General features: G+C 45.2%; 1 protein-coding gene across 1 annotated transcript in view; it reads right to left on the bottom strand.

Annotated features, from left to right (window-relative positions):
• The window catches only part of LOC126850788 (uncharacterized), an 85,963-nt gene that overhangs the window by 50,761 nt on the left and 20,230 nt on the right, over positions 1–14,972 (bottom strand). Inside the window, 3 exon segments of the mRNA XM_050594103.1 lie at positions 1,187–1,481; positions 1,573–2,021; positions 2,653–2,720. Coding sequence (XP_050450060.1) covers positions 1,187–1,481; positions 1,573–2,021; positions 2,653–2,683 — 775 coding nt within the window. The 5' untranslated portion in view covers positions 2,684–2,720.

Below are 14,972 nucleotides of genomic sequence, written 5' to 3'. Positions count from 1 at the left end.
GTTGCAAGGCAAGAAATTATGAACAAATAATAAAATGGATAATTTATTCAAATTAAATCGCGCGTCAGCGGTCGATTCAATTCTTTTTCTTCGTCCCAATAAAAATCTCCGACAATGGCGTGTTTTCGACGTGTAAATGATGATCGCGTAAGCTAAAGCGACTTGAGAACTGAGAATTCCGGGGCCGCGGGGAATTTCTCGAGAGCGTCAACCCACGCGTCGATCCGTCGCGCGTGCAACGGGAAACGATGACGCTGATGCTGGCTCGATCTCGAAGGCATCCATCCATCGATCGCGGGTCGCCTTAGCTTAGCGCGCGCACAGTCCCGGGACCCGACCGACTTTATGAGTTATAAGTCGGCCATCTTGCCCGAGCCATCACATATTCACGTGCGCGCATATGCGATGCACCGGCAATATGTAAGTGCCACATTCTGTTCTGGTGCACGTACAGTCGCGGCTGAAAGCCGTGCCGGCGCACAGGCTCACACGAACGCGAGAGAGCCCCCCTTCCCCCCCCCTTTCCCCCTTCACTCCCCTCCCCCCTCTCCCCTTCCCTTCCCGCTCCCCGTCATTCGTGCCCCTCGACCAGCGCAACGTATCGCGAAAAGTGCATTCGTTTATCGCGATGCCGGCTGACGTAACCGCTGCTACTCGGCCAGAGGCTTCTCTAATTCATGTTGCATCCGACGATCATCATCGAGCTGGCTGGCTACCAGCGGCGGATTGTCGTGAGGAATCGCCGAGAAGACAGACACGCTCGACCTTTGTCGCCGATATTCATTCATTCGTTTGCTTTCCGCTGGTGTTGAATTGGAAACAAGATGACGCGATCGAAATTTCGTCGATTTCGACAATTCTAGGATTGACCTGCGCCAAGTCGCGAACGTCAACCAGTCGCGCAGGCAACGATTAATCTCACGCCAACTTCGCATTCGATGCCAACCAATCCGTGTATTCTAATTTGTCTAACAACTTTGTCGGATGATGGGGCGGTTCTAAATTTGCCATATTTAACAAAATGGAATCACGGCTTAATCCTTGAAATAATCGTTCAAAGATATTCAAAAATTCGAATCGTGTTGCCAAACGACTTTCGTCTTTCTATTGAGATTATACGAGTTACATCGATTTATTCGGTAAAGTCTAAATCGTCGATAGTCGCTGAATTTTTAAAGGTACTTACCTTGAGTCTGCTGACCAACATTTGGGTTGAGAAACGTGGGCGGCAGTTGCCTGCTGACCGACTTTGCCAATTCGCCTCCTGCCAGCCCGTAGATCGCCAGAAGTTCCTGCATCGTCGACTCCGCGTACTCCCTCATGCCCTCGAAGGGCTTTCGCTCTTCGATTTCGGCCTCGCCGTCGGCGTCGTTGCCCCGATCATCTTCAAACTGCATGTCCTGATCGTCCAGGCGAGACGACTCCGCGTCCAGAACACCACTTCCACTTCTATCCGACGAGTCAGAATTTGGACTCCTCGCCTGCACATCGTGGATACACATTTACCAGGTATTCGAGAATGAATACTTCGCATGAAATAAATACTGGAAGAATCGATTGATAGCAACTCACCTCTGTACCGGGCGAGTACAGCTTCCGCGATCTCAGCTGTTCTAGGATGAACTTGTGCCTGAGAGAGTCCCCGCTATCGTCATCGGCCTCGGAGGACGGCGGTCTCGTGGTGACCGAGAGGTCCATCGGGCTGACTTCGTTATTGTTTAGCCTCTGCTTCGATCTGTCCTCGGCCGGCAGCAGCATCGTCTTTCTCTCGTACTCGAGGATCTCGCTGGAACTCTCCTCGACAACCTCCGGCTCGTCGTCGTCCCTCTCTGATTCGTCCGACACCTCCGCCATCCGGCTGCTTATGGGCTTGAAGTTCTTCCGTTTGTTTCGCGGCTTGCTCTGGATGCTGCTGGTGATCTGCAACTGCGTCTGTGCCTCGTACTGGGAGTCGCTGTCCTGATCGGCGGCGCCCCGTCGGGTCGTCGCGTAGTTGTAGACCGAATCGGAAAGCATCTCCGCTGATGAAGAGACGAAATTTATTCCACCTGATTAGACGCCACGATCTGATCGTTTTATTCTTCGTGCGATATCAATGACTTGCACTCGAGTTATTTTCCTCGTTTTTTTGTTTTTTTTTGCCGCGGGAATGAAAACGAATGATTCGAACGAGCAACGCCTCGGTATTTGCATCGCGAAGATGAGACGATAGCCACTAATTCCACGTAACAAATACCGCGATGTTTCAAGGCGCGTTGCCCGTTTCTCATATCGCAGTTAATAGATATCAATTTTTAGCATCAATTATAATCCCGCGAACTCAAACGCTGAGCGCACGCTCTAGGAGCGACGATATGGCCGTGGCTTATATACGCCACATAGTTTTGTAAAATTAACGTCGCGACTACTTTCACTTGAAATGATCGCTCGAAACCGCGTAGGATGAATTATTCGCGCAAAATTGGCATTCATTTATTCCATAAATAAATCAGAGATATTCCCAAGTTTCTGCAATCCCTTATTAACGTCACTAGAAATTTTGACATTTCGTGAGTGCCAAGTGTCAAAGCTTATACGAGTCAACTCGTTGAGATTGCGTGCCGGATGAATCCCCTAATATTTGAACAATTGAAATGAAAGAAAGTGTCTTACCGGGGCCATACGGGCTGGTTACGGCGGACATCTCGAACCTCGCGAACCAGCCGGCTGTTCACCGCATCCTGAAACAAAACGCGCGCGTTAGTTCAGACTTCAGACTCGAGTCGAATTGTTGGAACGGCCGATCAATCGATCCGCCAATTCGCTTCCCACGTGCTCCGTGCTGACACGTGAGAGAATTACATACCCCTCCAAGGAGTGGCACACACCACACACTGTCTCCCTCTTCCGATTCACGGGTCACCGGGAATTCAATCAGTAATATCGCAGCGCGAAATGGAAAAAGGAGCTACACAATCGTCGTAAGAGTCAATCTCGATTCGTTCACTCGGGATATCCGATTCGCAATACGATCGGCCTATTCTATTCGAAATAAAGTCCGCGACGTGTCGTTGCTCTCCCCTGCCCCTCCACCCCGCCGACAACACACACACGCCCGCCGACGATGTTTGCTAAGGCTCTGTGCCGTGGAGGAGGTGGAGGAGGGGAGCCGAGGCCGATGTGTAAGAGAATCGCGAAAACGAGGCGAAAACAAAGGCACGTCGCCGTAACAAAAGCTACGGTGATATACGAGCGCCCTGGTGCTGGCTAGTCCGACCAGAGCCTGGCGCGATAACGCGCGAGCGCACGACAATTCGTTTCTCGGTTATTGGAATGCAGACCTTTAAGCCCATTACACGCCGTCGCGGCGGCGGCGGCGGCGGCGGCGGCGGCGACGGCGGCGGCAGAAAGAAGGAGAAAGAGAGCGGGCGCGCGCGACACAAAAGAAGATACGAAAGGAAGAGAACAAGGGGGCCGCCGACGAAGGAGGGGGAGAGGGAGAAAAAAATCCGAAATGAGAAAGGAACAATAAAAGCGCGCTAAGCGTGATAAGCATTAACGTCCGGCCAATCGAAAGGGTTTATCTCGACGGGGTTATACCCGCGCACTAACTGTCATTTCATGGCTCTCTCTCTCTCTCTCTCTCTCTCTCTCTCTCTCTCTCTCTCTCTCTCTTTCTCGGGTTCGGTTCTCCCGCAACGAGAAACGGCGGAATGGAATTTCAATCCGTTGGAAAATGACTTCTTGCCGGCTTCCGCCGCGTCCGCCCGCTCGTTCGTCGTCATCGTCGTCGTCGTCATCATCATCATCATCATCATCATCGCCGTTTCCTCGCAACAATCGCCTACTACAATCGGCTACGTATATACGACCGTTTGCCTTTCTCGGCGTGCGCGGGGGATTTGACCCCGGATCGTATCCTTCAGGAATGCGTCGCGACGAGCAGCCGAGACACGCGGAGACCGTCTCTTATTAATGTCGCGCTTCATTGTTGTCACTCGACGCGAGAGGAATGACGTTTTCCCTCCCTCCTCGCCGACGATGAAATTTCTCGCTTGAACCGAGGTGCGCGTAATGATATTTCGCCGGTCACGTCATACGATAATTATACCATGATAATTGCCAATCACGACGGGTTAATGAGAGCCGAATCGTAAATAATTAACAGTAAAATCGAGGAGCCTTGCGCCGAGATCCTCGAATCGGCGACACGCGCCGATAATTCCAACCTGTCGCGCCGATCGCGCTTGATGTACGAGGGCTTTCTACTGCCTCCTCGATCAAGCGCAAATTGCGTCGCGCACTGACAGACCGCGCCATTCAGAGTAACCGGTCCTCGAAACATCGACCCGCTACCCTCGCGGTTTCCGTGTCGTCGACACTGTCAATAAAGAAGTCGCTGTCGTCTCGACATATGTATTCCTTGGCAAACTGGGTTTTCAGCCTTGAGTTCTAAAGGTCTAATTATATTTTCAAAAAATCAGCTTTTTCTCACATTTTCTGAAAATATGATGTCTGATGAATAAATATTTTTCTAATCTTATTGAAAAATTCGTAAAATTAAGAGTTATAATACTTTGAATATTTTCAAAGCTACTGTGACGGATATCTTGAAAATTAATGGATTTAATAACTTGATTTTTTTTTAACGAGGGTTTCGTGGGAGAATACGAAAAACTTAAATAAAATTTAAAAAGTTAGTAATTAATATTTTTTTGGACCTTAAAGAAATGAATAAATTTCAGTAAAATTGTGCGAAATATCTATAATATCTAATTTTAAAATAACATTACTTTGTTATTTTTCAATTTTTTTTTCTAATAAAAGATTTACTATCCCATAAATATCTTACCGAACAAAACTAAACCAAGTTTATTTATTTCAGAAAATTACACGAGGAGCAACATGCCAAACTATGCATTATCAATATCAGTATTGACAAAAAAAAAAAAATAAACATTTAAGATTTAGTAATACTGACGTACTACTTAATCATCAATAAAAACATATGTAAAACGCTCAGAAGATCAATTTCTAATATTCTTCAAAAAAAAATTTCCAAGAATCATTAATTTTTCACACTGCTAGACTGGCTTAAAGTAGACTGGATCCTTAACGAATCTCAATCTCAAAAGGCACATATAATTTTTTTTTCGAAAAAAAGTACGTGTAATTATTTTTTATGATTTACTTTCTTCTTTCTCTTTTCATCTTACAAATCATTAACTTTGAATTTATTCTGGTACGAAACGGAGAGCGAGGAGGGGGAGGAAAGGCGGAAGACAACAAAGATTCTTACGTGCAATTATCTTTTGCTTTACTCCATTCTCTCCCTTTTTACCCTGCAATCATTATCTCTGGAGATTTACCCGGATAAAGATTCTTGTTGACTTGGAGAGGAGAAGCGCGTGGAGGCAGGGAGAGGAGGGGAGGGGGGGGGGGTGGGATGAGAGGATGAACAGCGCGCAATAAAATTCCATCTGTGAACGTACTCTCGTTCATTGTTATTTCTGCCTCAGATCTACAGATTTAAGCGCAAAGGTCTGTGCGAATAATCGCCAGTAGGGTCGGTCGAAGTCGAGCGCGCCCTGCGATTGGCGCGGGCGCGCTAGGCGTATCCGCGAGAATATATCCCCGGCGACGACGAGCGGGGGGATGGGGGAAGGGAGAGGGGAGGGGATGCACGGGGGTACGCACGATCGGGACGCGATATGTCCGAGCGGCCGCGAGGAAGGAGCTCGCGCGCGAGCTCCTTTTTTCGCCGGCTCTATACAGAAGGGATAATTAACATCTGTTACAGAGTACCTATAGCGCGCGGGCCGCCCCGTTTCACCCCCACCACGTGGATCACGGGGCGGACCTTGAATACATTATCACCCTCTCGTGTACGTGAACACGTTGCACACGCGCGTCGTCGAGAAATCGCGTGTGTACTCTTTCGCGAGAGATCGACCGTGGAACGAAAATCTTTATCTTTATCTGCCGTTCGCACGCATGTTCCTCGTCCTTCGGAGGGTGGGAGGAGAGGGGGATCGAACGATCTCTCCCTGTCTGAGAATCGAGTTTCGCGGGCCGCTACCCCTTCTTGGTCCAATGATCGATACGAGAAAAATTCGATCAAAAATGAAATGAAAATTTCAACCCCTAAAAGGACCTATTATTTTTCTGATTTTGTTTCTGTCCGTCATCGCTTGTCATTGTCTCTCACCTTCGCGCACAATGACAGGAACGTCTACGATCTCCATAAATTTTTAAAAATTCCCGAAAATCTTGAAAAAATACATGTATTTATAAATTGAGATTTTAGGTCTGAAATTATTAAAGGTATATCAAAAGAGACTGACAGCTCTGATACATTATTTCTCTTCTTGTCTGTAAGCAAACTGAAGTAGAGAGCCTTGCGAGAACGGTGGCAAAGGGCGTGTTTATTAAATCGCCAATTTACAGAAACAAACGCTCGACAAAATTGCTTCAATTGCTTCAAATTGCCGAGTTCTCATCGGCGCTCGATGTAATGCACATTGACAGGTCTCGTTTCGTGCGACTGCAAAAAAATGCTTACAAATCGCTCGCTAATGAGAACACGTCACGCATCGGTGCTCGTGAATCTAAAACCAATGATCGACTCGCGGAAAAAAGAAACTAAAATGTCGGTGTATCTCGGCAGGTAATTAAGACACGTGTAATTTCTGCGGTCCCATAATACGGATGCGGTTTAGACATAATTCGTATTTTCCTCTCGAGATGCGCACACCTCCGGTGTGTTATGCGTGTTTTTCTTTTTTACAAATAGATAATCAAAAATGGAATTATAAAAATGAAGATAAAGCTGAAAGATTTGAATAAAATATATTAGCCGCGCGGTTTCTCCGCTGCAATTTCGATTTAACGCTTCCGGATATTTATTTTACATAGACGTTTTCAGAACGCGATCTCTCTCTCTCTCTCTCTCTCTCACACACACACACACACACACACACAACATACACAGAGCTACGTGTATTAACCTACATGAAGGAGACGCGTCGAATGGGATGAGACGTGGTCGGGACGGGTTGGGGACCCGGGATGAAACTGTACGAGAGACAGCGGCCGGTCCGTGAGAGCGGGCTACCACTCGACATAGCTCGACGCTGATGCCGATGCCAGAAAGAGGAAACAAAAAAGTCGGCGACTTCGTAACGTTCGTTCGTTCGTCAAACACTCGAAACGTAACGTTGCCAGACCCCGAGTCGAGCCCCGGATGGAGGAGCCCCGCGGCTTTTCGAGTGCCTGCTGCGGAATACCGGCAGATTATTCAAATTCGCCACCGACGGCTTCAAATGTATATTAATCGCCTATCGTGCTGGGACGATAGAGACCGGAAACCCCCTCTCTCCCCCCCCCTCCCTTCCCCGCCCGCCCCACCCGACTCGTCGCCGAATAATAAACCGTCGCGACTTACGATCGAATCGTCTCGTCTTTAAAACGTACGAGTGTTTCTCGAACGGTAACTTTACACCTCCGCGTCGCGTTGTCACCTGAACGCCTCTGCCGATGCAATTATATATAGATGGTAATTCGAGAATATAAATAATGAATAATTAAATATCCATGTGTCAAAATGTGTGTCTTGCATTACTCGGAAAAAATTTATTTCATCTCTATTCACATACATATATCTCTATTTATATATTAATTTTTTTTTTTTTTTAATTTAGTTTGTCAAAATAAATTTGCATAAGTGAGTCTGCTATTATTCGAGGGCTTGAATAGTTAAATTGTTGCTCGGCCAAAGTCGACAGAAATCATCCGAGCATCTCGAGAGAGTGACTGACATAAAATGCAGCTCCCTGCATCTACTCTTTAATACTTTTCCCGTTGTATTAGGATAGACCGTGAAGCGGCTTCTGCACGTCTGGCACTTCTACCTTGCTCTCGGATTGGAAGGAAGTATAAGGAGAACGGAGGCGAGTGTGTTCATAAGATATGGTGTGAAACACGAGAGGACCGAGATTAAAGAATGAAAAACATAGAATTCTGAGAACTGGTTGAAGTCATAATATTCGTAATTTCAAGCCGCGCCTTGTGGCGGCTTCTGCGCGTCTTCTGCGCGTTGCGTTGAAATTAATGCGAGCGGAAATAAAATTCCTAAACCCTCCCCCACCCCTCCTCGCTCTCTCTCTCTCTCTCTCTCTCTCTCTCTCTCTCTCTCTCTCTCTCGGTTTTTGAGCCTCCTCGCTCGCTCACGTCCACCGAGAGACAAGTGGATGGCGTTTAATGGTCGAGCATCATGTAAATAAATTCGGTCCTCGTCCGTGCCGGACTACGCAGAAGAATGTTTGCTTCTAATATTTGGACTTCGCGCCGCGTCGAAAGAATCGACAACGAGAGTCTCGCGTTTCGCCAACATGTGATGTTTGGCTTAAGCGAGAAGATCGCCACCGCAGGGACCACCTCACAAAGATCACCTCCTGAGAAGATCAAATGCGTAATAGTTTCGCGACCGTTTCTCTTCTCATTCTCTCTCTCTCTCTCTCTCTCTCTCTTTCTCTCTCGTTTCTCTGTCGCGCCTCCCAGAATTCCTTCCCAGAAGAGAACGGGCGACGGGCGATATCGAGTGGCGAAATATTGCGACTGCCAGGGGTGGTGGGGGAGAGGGGGTGGCGTGGGGGAGGGGCGAGGGGGAAAGGGGGAAGAGGGAGCCGGGCGAGAGGGTACGCTCCATTTACGAGGATTAAGATAAAGCGCGACGTTGTCTCTCGGCTGTCTTCGTTTTCCCGTTCATCGGCACCTCGTTCCGCTCCCGGTAAAACACGCCTCGAGCCTCTCCGGCTCTCTCTCTCTCTCTCTCTCTCTCTCTCTCTCTCTCTCTCTCTCTCTGCGTACGCGCCGTTAAAAATAGAGCACGCAACGACTCACTAATCTGGTTAGGGCTACTTAGCGTAACTCCGACTATTTAGACCTGGATACGGTTACGGTAGTTAAGCCGCTACCATCGGCTCCAAGTAAGAACCGGCGACGGCGACGGCGGGGACTCTTTAAAGGAGAATTCTCGCTAAAACGTCTTAATAGATGCGAGCGAGCACGAACGCGCGATTTTACGCTGCTTTGATAAAATCGATGAACGCGAACAAAATGGAAATTGCAATAAAAATATAAATATGTCAAGCAGATATATTTTTAGAGCTATAAATTAGATATTTTTTTTATGTAGAAAATTTTTATTATAGATAAATTTTTTATATTATTTACAGATTTTATATTACATTTTATATTATATTAGATTTTATATTATTTATGTTATTTATATTATTTATATTATTTATATTATTTTATATTATTTATTATTTGTATTTTTTTTTATATAGAAAAATTCGTTTTATATTATAGAGATTTTATATTATATTTTATATTAAATAAATAATTTTTTTTTTTTCAAAATTTAACATCTCTTTAAACAGTCTCTTCACAATTCTTCCAAAACTGTATGTATATATGTATATAGTTGTATTCTACTTTTCAATTCTCTTATGTATTTTATTAGGACTAGAGAGTGGTTTGCGAATTTTAATTCAAGTCTCAATAAAGGGCACATGGAATCTCGATGGAATTAAATTCGCTAATAGGCCTCTCCCAGTGATGTGGCTATTTATTCAGGCCGCGGACGACCAGTAAGTCTTAATGGTGAATCTTCATCTCTCGCTGGGCATGTGGGAACAACGTCAGAGTCATCTCGGCTTAATCGTCACAAGCTTATATGCTGCGGGTTCTACCTCCGGGCGGTTTTAAGACTAATTAACGAGTGAGTGCCGAGTAATTAATCGATGAATGTTGATTCGTACGCGGGACGTAAAGATTAACAGAGCCACGGTTAGATCACGTGCGTGTTCTCGTCACAAACTTTCAAGCTTCTGGATCTCTCAGCGTTTCCTAAATTAAGAAAATTGCTGCTCTTAGATAATTGATCTCGCTCAAGGCAAGTATGTCAAGTACCTTGAGCCAAGGAAATAATTTTTCCGTAGTAATCCGGTGTTTAGCCCCAATCTACCTAATATATGTATATCAATAATTTAATTAAAATTTAAATATTCATGTGAATACACACACACACACACACACACACACACATACATACATATATAATTTATATTAATTATATAAATTTATATATAAATTTATTCAAATCGGCTGTTTATAGATGATTCAGAGCCACTCTAGTACGCACACGTGTTCGAATACGTCACGTTCTCCCCTCTTTCCTTTTCGATCGCCACGAAAACGAGATTTCCAAAATCCGTTATTTAAATAAGGCAGGAGGTACGCGACCGGCAATGGCCCGAGCAATTTTATAAAATTAATAGTAAAGGGTAGGCCGCGCCACGCTCGCTATTATGCGCGTATGCAAATACGAGCGTAAGGGGTGACGGAGAGGTGGGGTTCGAACGTGCAAAAGAAGGGGGCGAAGGTACGCAGCGGAAGGCAAATGAGTGACGAGGGGAGGAGGAGGAGGGGGAGGGGGAGGGGGGGGAAGAAGGGAGGTCTGCCCTGCAGGCTGCAAGGCATTAAAACTTCCGAGATTTATAGCAGCCTGGACTGGTCTGGCGGTCTCGTTCGATTCGGGGTGGCTTCCACTAAAAAAAGGAGGGGGGGGGGCCATATTGCTGGTAACGACGAGGGGGCAGCCGCGTTACAGGGATGCGCGCGTCGCGCTTTCATTCGCGGACTTTAATATTGAAACGATCTTGAAAAGGAAGCGGCGCGTACGCGTGATTTATCTTCCGGCAAGCGTGAGGATGGCGATTAATATAATTTAAATCTTGAAATAATAATGTAAGAGAACGGAATATTATCTATCGTTCACAGGGACAAGGGAATAACACAAGAGAATAAAACGTTAAGTGAAAGTGATAGTTATTTATTAAAAAATTACATAAAAAGATTCTTTAAGTTTTTGCAAAATTGTGTGTAAATATGTTAAAAAATGTAAATATATTTATTAAAAAAAAAAAAATATTTAAATTAAAAAATTTCTAGCCACCCTGTACACAGATTTCTGCTACTAATATCGCGAAATACTTTCCGAATTGCTTTAACGCGTCGCACAGGAAACGTCTGGGCGTGCAAACATCTTCACGAGAAAGAGAGAGAGAGAGAGAGAGAGAGAGAGAGAGAGAGAGAGAGAGAGAGAACGGAGAACGTGTTGGAAATTCTGCGCGTATACGCTCATCAGCCTCGAACACCAATTAGAACCATCTCGCAAACGTTACACTTAGGAAGCGAGACGATCGGCGCTTCCACGGGCCGCTTTTTATGGAACCGAGCGCAACGTCTCCTCGGCTGAAGAAACGCTTCTGAACGGAGGTTGAATGCTCGCTTTCTTCGTTAAGTCGCAACACGATCGTTTCTTCGAGGTTCTCGGGTGTCGGACCGGCCATATTTCAGATCGTCTCGCGATGCTCATGTATGCCCCTGAATCTCGCTCGTGTTTTAACGGAAGTGTTTTCAGATACGCATTTCCGATCGCCTTCATTTGCGCCCCTCCCCCCCCTCCCCGTCTTCCCTATCCCGGCACTCAATAAAATAATATAACACCCACGCAGATATTTAAATTATTATTATTATTATCAAAATATAATTTTATCATTGTATATTTCCGATTAGATGATAGTCGATTGGATTAGACAGATTGATATGACAACTACAAACTACGTAGGATTGATTGAAGGAACGAAAAATCCTCTCTATGGAACGATACATTGTGTCCCAGCTCGTTGGCAGTTGCGCCTGGCAAGTATCTATCTGTCAAGGAACATTTTATTCGGCGCGACGCGCGTGTAAGATCGGTTACGAGTTTCGATTGACTCCTAATAGCGAGGCGCAAGAAATCAGTAAGAAATCAATCGCGGCGTGACACGGCCGCTACTCGGCTCCTGATGAATAATGGAAAAATCTGGTTTCTCCGCGACGGCGAAGCCCCGTCGATGACGAGGCGAGATAATCCGGCCCGAGTTTTCTGGATTACGCGCGATCCCGTTAAACTCGTTCGATGTCTCTCTCTCTCTCTCTCTTTCTCTATCCCGGCTCTCACTCTCCTTCCATATTTCCTTCCTATCTAGGAGCGTACAGACATGATGCAAATTCGCGCTCCCAAACCGGTTGGAAATATCAAACTGGTATTTCGCGCGCGAGACACAATCAGAGTTATCATATTTTCTTCCGCGCTCTTCTCCTCTTTCGCCGTTTATCAGTCTTGATGAAGCAAGACTCGACGATATTTTCCCGAGGGAAGGATAGTCGCGTTTAGGTAATATTTGATGGCAGGATAATAATATGTTTTCGATGGACGAGGCCCGATAGAGATCATAAATAATTAATGAGATATAATATTATTCTTCTAAATTTTTAATCCACGCGAAATTACGTAAAGTTATGAATAAGCTAAGAATTTCTAACAGGCGATTCTAAAACTTCTCGGCTTCGAATATTAGCTCCCGTTCGCGATACGATCGGCCATTGAACGTTCTTGACGATTTAATGCAGACAGTGATCTCAAAGTACTCACGATTCCCGAGAGGAAGAAGGGAAATAGGAGGGACGGAAGAAAGTGATGACGGAATGGGAGCGAGGTATGGAATTTCCTCGAAATCTTCTTAAGTCTGACATAATGAGACGTCGAACCAAACCGAAGTCGCGAGCCTCGTATGTGCACAGAGTGCGTCGAGTTACAAAAAAGAAAGAAAAAGAAGGAGATAGGAGAGAGAATGTAGAGGACGAGTTCCTATACAATCTGACCTGACAGCGAATCCCTCCAAATTCGCGTGTATCTTTGATCGTTGAGATTTATACGGTCAAAGAAAAAAAAAAAGAAAGGCTGAAGGGGGCCCGAAATTATCCGTAAAGTTCGAATATTTAGCGGACCGCGTAAATTCGCTGAAGATTTCTTTCCTGCATCGAAAATATCCCCGAGACGGAAAGAATCTAACATATATATATACAGTTGACTAAAAATAAATCTCTGTGTTATGGGGGTCGAATAATTTTTTAGCGAATAAAAAATTAAAAACGAATTCACAAAAAAAAAGAAAAAAAATGGAGACTGCACATTTTTTACCACGCGGTCATCATCTGAAAAATGATGCTGGTATTCTCATCCGCATTATCCGCGTGACGTCTCGTGTGTGTAGCCGCGCGATTTACTACCTAGACTAATCGAAATTTGCGACGCTCCATAAATTCCATAAACATAAACGAAAAGCTATATCGTCGAGAGAGTAGAAAGCCCGACTTCGAATTCCGCGAAAGCTGGCGAATAATTCCACGGGCTCGTCAGAAAAAAAAAAAGAAAGGAAGGAAGGAAGAGCGCGGGCGAACGGAGAGGAGATAAACCAAAACCGACCGTTCTCAGACCAGAAATTCCGCGAAATCCGGTAAAATTGAATCTCGAAGGAAGCCGGGCCGGCAAAGGGACGACGACGAGAGGAGAGGACGCGATCGCTGCCGAGCGATCGACTCCGGGATTTTGGATCCCGAGAGCATAAGCCCGGGCTACCTTCTTCGCAAGCGAAGAAAAAGAAGCTCGTCCATGGGCCTCCGGGAATGATGAATCGTTTCTATTAAAATACTTTTTCGACGGGGAATACAGAGTGCGGGCATCCGGCTCTACTGGAGCCGTACGAGTGAATTTATTTACATATTTTCGATCTGGATTAAGAGGTATCGTCGGCGACAAAAGTACCGGGCTCTCGCGAGTGTCTCCTTCGCCCTCATTCGCATGACATATGCATATTTCTTTATCAAATCGCTTAAAATAACATAGAAAAATCAGTAATGATTTCCATGACTTATATTACAATCATCTCAATCGATAATGAACTTTTAAAATAAATCCAAATCGAAATGGAAGTGAAAAAGAGAAGCAAAAAAAAAAGAAAAAAAACAGACGGAGAGAGAGAGAGAGCAAACGACGAACATTATACTTGGAATTGAGCTACAACAAGGCGGTCTCGATGTATTTACACAAGAGCAACGTATCTATTTCCAAATCGCGACGGCGTACGCGGTAGCGAGCGGAGCTACGTGATGTTAATGAGGCCCAATTAATCGCACCGGCAAGTGAATCCTAATGCGAAAAGGCGAAATGTCTCCCGTCCGAAGAGGCGCCGAGAGTCTCGTCCCAAGGCGAAAGTACTTCCGTCCGGCATTCGATCGTCGCCCGCTTACTCGAGGAACGTCTTCCTCGATTTTGGGGGAACGAACGAACGAACGAACGAACGCGTCGATCGAAAATCGTGACCGGAAATCGTAAGATTCAAGAGATTTCAATTGTCGAACAGCATAAATTGACAAAGTAAAAAATAAAAGCAAATTAAAAACAAATGAATCAAATTAAAAAATAAAAACACGATAAAAGCCAGGATAAAAATAATGAAGGCGCGATATTTTAATCAAAATATGCACAATAACAAAAAAATTTCGTATTACTGTCAATCTAAAGTAATGTAATAATTACGACAAGATGCAAGAAGAATGGAGGAGTGATATTAAAAAAATGCATTGTAATTTGCGTGCGGCCATTCACTCTTTGAAATATGATCAACAATTATTATCGTTAAATTCAAACACGTGTAATAATTTTCAGATCAAAAATGGCTACACTCTGTACAGTGTGAATAATGCTGATCCGTCGTGTGCGAAGTCGGGGGTGCGTCGGAAGAACAATGGCGAGCCGAGGATCGAAGGACTCGTACGATCGGAATGAATGAATCGAATGAGTCTAACGCAGTCTCTGTGCGTCGCGGAGTTCGAGATCGAGGCATCGGGCTCGCCTAGCGCGAGCAACGTGAAATGATAAATGGATCTCTGCTCGATCGCGGCTATCGTCGCCGCTATTATAAGATGGCGTATAAAATAGTAATTTGACGTATAGAGTCCGCGTGGACGCGAAATATCCGTCCTGACGTGTCCTTGCAGTAGCAAACATAAATATATAAAACAAGATCAATTTACGCGAT

This window comes from Cataglyphis hispanica, chromosome 7 (genome assembly GCF_021464435.1).
Source record: "Cataglyphis hispanica isolate Lineage 1 chromosome 7, ULB_Chis1_1.0, whole genome shotgun sequence".
NCBI classification, from domain to species: Eukaryota; Metazoa; Arthropoda; class Insecta; order Hymenoptera; family Formicidae; genus Cataglyphis; species Cataglyphis hispanica.
This window is presented reverse-complemented; position numbering and strand designations above follow the sequence as displayed.